This window comes from Phaenicophaeus curvirostris, chromosome 24 (assembly GCF_032191515.1).
Source record: "Phaenicophaeus curvirostris isolate KB17595 chromosome 24, BPBGC_Pcur_1.0, whole genome shotgun sequence".
Taxonomy (NCBI): Eukaryota; Metazoa; Chordata; class Aves; order Cuculiformes; family Cuculidae; genus Phaenicophaeus; species Phaenicophaeus curvirostris.
This window is the reverse complement of record NC_091415.1, coordinates 7,276,476-7,282,168: the sequence shown is the minus strand read 5'-3', so window position 1 is coordinate 7,282,168 and position 5,693 is coordinate 7,276,476. Positions and strand designations below refer to the sequence as shown.

The 5,693-nt window shown below is 52.6% G+C and overlaps 1 protein-coding gene across 1 annotated transcript; it reads left to right on the top strand.

Moving 5' to 3' along the window:
- Positions 1–219: 219 nt before the first annotated feature.
- Positions 220–5,313, top strand: MYOG (myogenin). Its single transcript, XM_069875657.1, has 3 exons — positions 220–751; positions 3,719–3,800; positions 4,682–5,313. Exons 1-3 carry the CDS (start codon positions 272–274, stop codon positions 4,798–4,800), a joined length of 681 nt encoding a protein of 226 aa, XP_069731758.1. The 5' UTR covers positions 220–271; the 3' UTR covers positions 4,801–5,313.
- Positions 5,314–5,693: the final 380 nt, after the last annotated feature.

Genomic DNA, 5,693 nt, shown 5'->3' with positions numbered 1-5,693 from the left:
CCCTCCCCTCTGTGCCAGCTCCCCCAGCCCCCCCGGCACGGCCGCCGTGCAGGCAGCGTAATCCCCACAGGGAGAGCACATGAAATCAGATGGACAAGTTTTGATGTGAGGCAGCAGCTTAGGGTGGGCTCAGGTTTCCCTTAGGTTTTCTATATTTATCTCCGTGATTTAATGCCAGCGCCGGGGTTTAAATGGCACCAAGCAGTTGGCGTGGGGAGAGGGAGCAGCCGACCCCAAGCCGCACACACGTCCCTGAGCTGCCCACACGTCCATGGAGCTCTTTGAGACCAACCCTTACTTTTTCCCAGACCAAAGGTTTTATGACGGGGAAAATTTCCTGGGGTCCCGCTTGCAGGGCTATGAGCCAGTGGCGTTCCCCGAGCGGCCCGAGGTGGCCCTGTGTCCAGAGGGCAGGGTGGCTTTGGAAGAGAAGGACTCAGCCCTGCCTGAGCATTGCCCTGGACAATGCCTGCCCTGGGCCTGCAAGGTTTGCAAGCGGAAAACTGTCTCCATCGACCGGCGGCGGGCAGCCACCCTGCGGGAGAAACGCAGGCTGAAGAAGGTGAACGAAGCCTTCGAGGCATTGAAACGCAGCACCCTGCTCAACCCCAACCAGCGGCTGCCCAAGGTGGAGATCCTGCGCAGCGCCATCCAGTACATTGAGCGCCTGCAGAGCTTGCTCAGCACCCTCAACCAGCAGGAGCGGGAACAGAGGGACCTACGCTTCCGTCCTGCTGCTCCCCAGCCTGGGGTAAGTGGCTCTGAGCAACCCCCGGGGCCTCCAGACCTCAACTGGGGACCAATGTGGGGGTGATGCTCCCTAAGGATGATGTCTATGGGGTGATGTTCTAAGGGGCGATGTTCTAAGGGGCTGGTGCATTATGGGGGTGATGTTCTATGGGGGTAATGATCTATGAGGATGTTGCCCTATGGAGATGATGCCCTGTGGGGTGATGCTCTATGTGGGTGATGTTCAATAGGGTTATGAGGATGGTGCCCTACAGAGATGATGCTCTATGAGGATGATAACCTGTGGGAGTGATGTTCTATGATGATAGTACCCTGTGGAGATGATGCCCTATGGAGATGATGCCCTATGGAGGTGATGCCCTATGGAGATGATGCCTTATGGGGGTGATGCTTTAAGGGGATGATGCCCTATAGGGGTGATCCTCAGGCAGAGGCATCACAGGCAGCTCTGGAGCAGTGTGGGAAGCAGGACACCCAGCCCTGGGCAAGGCAGATGCTGGTGAGTGCGTCCTGCATACAAGCTCCAGGTGGTGGTGACCCAGCCCCAGCTGTGTGACGTGCTGTTGCGGTTGCCGTGACACGCTGGGGCATGGGGACTTCTCCTGCTGCTCGTGTTGGCACAGCGCTCCTGGGCAGGGCACGAGGGGCTCGGTGCAGGGCCACCTCCAGTTTCTCAGACCAAAGGTGCCAATGTGAGAGGCAGGCAAGGATGCTTGCAGTGGCTGCATCTTGTCACAGCCTGGGGCAGAGCTGCTGCAAAGCCAGGCCCTGTTGGATCGCAGGGTTTTGATGGTTTAACCAAGTTTTTGGTTAAAACTCAGGTTTCTGGGGTGATCTCTGGGCATGCACTTCCCTTGTGCTCTGAGGCTTTGTATATCAAAATGTATGTAGATATATACACGTACAGATATATCGGCACTGGTATTGATAGAGATGATATAGATATGTGTGATATAGATGATAGAGATTAATGTGGGTATAGGTATTTCTTAGCTACCCACAGGTTTCTCAGTGGGGGATCTCTGAGCATGCACTTTCCTGGAGTTCTAAGGCTTTGTATATCGCAACATATATATATATATAAATAAAATACAGGTATCAGTATTGATATACACAATATAGATACAGATAATGTATTTATAGATGACAGAGAGAGATGTAGTTGGAGGTATAGGTATTGATGGCATAGATATTAGTGATATAGACACAGGTTTTATAGATAGAGAGCTGTAGATGTAGATGCTGTGGCCATGGCTATAGATACAAAAGGAGGTTATAAGAGGCACAGAAAAGTGGGATTCAGGGAGTTTCACCTCCTTTCAGACTCTGGGATTTAAGGACCAAACCTGCAGGTAGCCTAATGTAGTAAATTTAGAGGCTGAATGACTAAAAACAGTCTTACGGGCTCCATCCTAAATATTCTTGGGATTCCCGGTTCAAACCCAATGTATCTGGTGGGTTTGTGAGCAGACCCTGCAAAGCTGAGCTGGGTATCTTCTATGCCACTACTCCTCCAAGGTGTCCGTTCTCCAAGGCACAGCCAGGAGTTCACATATTGAATGCAAAATCCAGTATTTTTCAAGAAAAAAAAACAGATCTGTAAGAATTTCCTATTTTAGTGGGAAATAAATCCAAGGGTTATTAATTTGCTTGTGCTACTGCAAGCTCGTAGATCCACAGTGTCATTTCTAGGCTGCTGCAAATAGCTGGGTCCTTGGGGTTGCTCCTATAAATCTTATTTTGGGTTTAACCTGAGCCAGCATCCACTTCCAGATAAAGACACACACTCAGACGAGCTCATTCAGAGCTTTCCTGAGTGACGCTGTCCTTTGTCAGGCTGGCAGCTTCTTTCTCTGAAAGAGCCGTTCGGACTCAAATTCACAAATCAAGCTGCCAACAGATCTTCCCCAGAAACACTCTGAGACATCTTAGTGTGCCCAGTGCACCCGCTGGCTTTTAGGAGCCTGATCAAGCAATTTGCAGCAAAAAGCTTTTTTACCCAAGGACGTTGATCTGTCCTGGTCCTTTCTCATCCTCACTGGGTGCAGAGATACTTTTTTTTTACCTGCAGAGAGTGGGTGGTCCCATTTCTCTTGTGTGAAGAGCTCGTAAAGGGTTTTTTTCAGCATTTATGGTTCATGAAGCATCTGCTGGCTGAACATGAGCCAGCAGTGGCCCAGGTGGCCAAGAAGGCTGATCTCATCTTGGCTTGGACCAGCAAAGCGTGGTCAGCAGAAGCAGGGAAGGGATTGCACCCCTGGACTTGGCGCTGGTGAGGGTGCACATAGAATCCTGGGTTCAATGTTGAGCAAGAAAAACCTTGAGGGTCTGGAGCACGTCCAGAGAAGTGAACGGGAATGGGCTGGAAAACAAGGATTATGAGGAGTGGCTGAGGGACCTGGGGTTGTTTAGCCTAGAGAAAAGGAGGCTAAGGGGAGATCTCATCACAGTCTACAACTGCCTGAAAGAAGATTGTAGAGAGGTGGATGTTGGTCTCTTCTCCCAAGTGACAGGATGAGAGGGAATGGCCTCAGGCTGCTCCAGGGCAGGTTCAGATTGAACACTGGGAAAAATGTCTTCACTGAAAGGGTTCTCGGGCACAGGCAGAGGCTGTGCAGGGAGGTGGTGGAGTCCCCATCCCTGGAGGGGTTTAAAAGATGGGTGGATGAAGTGCTTATGGATCATGTTCAGTAGTGAACAAGTATGGTTAGGCTCGATGATGTTGACATCATGTTGTAGGTCTTTTCCAACCTACGGATTCAGTGATTCTATGATGTGTCCCTGATGAGTCCTGGGGATCTCGAATGCTGTTGGCCTCCCCAGCAGCTTTGTGGGAAGGACGTGCCCCTCTCTGCAGGGACCTTGTGCTGTGGTGTCTGGCCCCCGCTGGATGGGTTTGGGGTGGCTGGAGGGGTTTTGCTGGGGTGGAGGAGGTGAGACCCACGGGTGGCATCTTATCTCCTTGCAGGCAGCCAGCGAGTGTGGGTCCAGCAGCTCGTCCTGCAGCCCTGAGTGGAGCAGCCAGCTGGAGTTCGGCACCAGCACCGCGGGTAAGGTCCTCCTGACTCGCCCCATAGCCTGGGCTTGGGGGGAGGAAAGAGCATTGGGAGACACTGCAGCCCTGGGGCAGAGCAACCCCAAAAGAACAGCAGAATCTCAGAGAAGAAGACAAAGGGAGCCTTGTCCTCCTCTCCCCACCCTGCTGGTGCAGAGAAATGAGCTCACAAATCCTCCAGTGCTTCCTTGGCCCGACACTCAGTGAGTTCAGGTTTCTCCCACTGCCTGATTTCCCCGTGGTACCTGCTCCTGGTGTGACGAGGCTTTGGACTGCAGCAGCCCGGGGCCCCATCAGCTTGGTCCCCATCAAGGGTTCATCCCTTGGCTTGGCTTTGCCCACTGCGGCGCTGAGCATTGCTGAGCATCGCAGAGCATCTCTGCCCCTCCCCATGCCCCCTCTGCAGCTGCTATTTTTTTTTCCCATTATTGCAGTCACCTCCCCCCAAAATCCACCTGTTTCTTTCCCCAGAAACTTAAATCTCATTTTCCAAGAGAGAATAAAACTAAAAAAACATCAAGAAGTTTGGCTCCCTGTTGCCCTCTCCAGTAAATTGTCTCATCCCCACCAGGGTGGGAGCTGGGAGTTGGTCCCGGGTAACTCCAGACATGTGGGGGATCTTGAGGTCTCCCCTGTGTGGTGACAAGAGCCGTCCCAACCTCTGGTCCCTGTCCCCACCAAATCCACCTCCAGGAGCCTTCCAAAGACACTGGTCCCCATCCCCAGAAGCTGTCCCAAGACCCTGGTCACCATCCCCAGTTCTTGGTCCCTATCCCCAGCAGCGCCATCCCCAGGAACCGTTCCCAGCACCTGTTCCCTGTCCCCAACCCATGTCCCCATCCCCAGTTGAGCCAACCCCCTCCTTGCTCTCTGCAGATCACCTCCTGGCCGACGAGGCAGAGGACCGCAACCTCCACTCGCTCTCCTCCATCGTGGAGAGCATCGCCGTGGAGGACGTGGCTGTGACGTTCCAGGAGGAGCAGGTTCAAAACTGAGCTGGTGCAAACCCCAGCAGCTCTACAAGCTGGTAACTGGGTGGGAATAAGTTGCCAGAAGGAAAATCGTATTTACCCCTCTGGCATCGTGGACCGCATCGCTGAAACCATCGCCTCCTTTCCCACTCCTCGCAAAATGCTCCCGCTCAGTGAACGACGGGGAGCAGTGGGATTTGGGCAGCGCCGCGGCCCCGATTCCCACGAGGACGGCCACCCGGCGTCGGGCTCTGCTTTGCTCCCTGACTGGGGGCGATCGGTTTTTGGGGGCCAATGTGTGTGCTGGGTTCGCTTGCTGATTTTTGTCCAAGATGCTCTTTGACCAACGTCTCTCTCCAGACAGTGTCCCACAGGCGCTGAGCCCTGTGGAGCCTACTTTTTCCTTTTCTACTGAATGCTGTTTGGAGTTGCTATTTTTTTTTTTTAATGATTATTTTTGCTAACTTATTTGTTTGGGGTTTTTTTTGTTTTGTTTTGGTTTGTTTTTTTTTTTAAATAAAGGCATTCTTGTTTGAACGGCTCGGGGCTTCTCTGCACATCTCTCCCCTAATTCCACTTTGGGGATTTTTCCCTGTCAGAAAATCCAGCTGGACCTCAGTGTGGTCACTCAGCAGTGGGAACTGGGTGTCCCCCATTTAAATCAGCCCTGCAGAGAAGAGGGATTTCACTGGTTGGCAACCAGGACTCAGCCCTGTACTCCAAAAAACTCTCAGAGGACCTACAGACCAACACTATGGATGTTATCCAGAGGGACCTGGACAGGCTGGAGAAGAGGGGCTGTGAGAACCTCATGAGGTTCAACGAGGCCAAGCACAAGGACAAACTCCTGGGTTGGGGCAATCCCTGATTTCAGTACATGATGGGGGATGATGTGATTAAGAGCTGCCCTGCAGAGA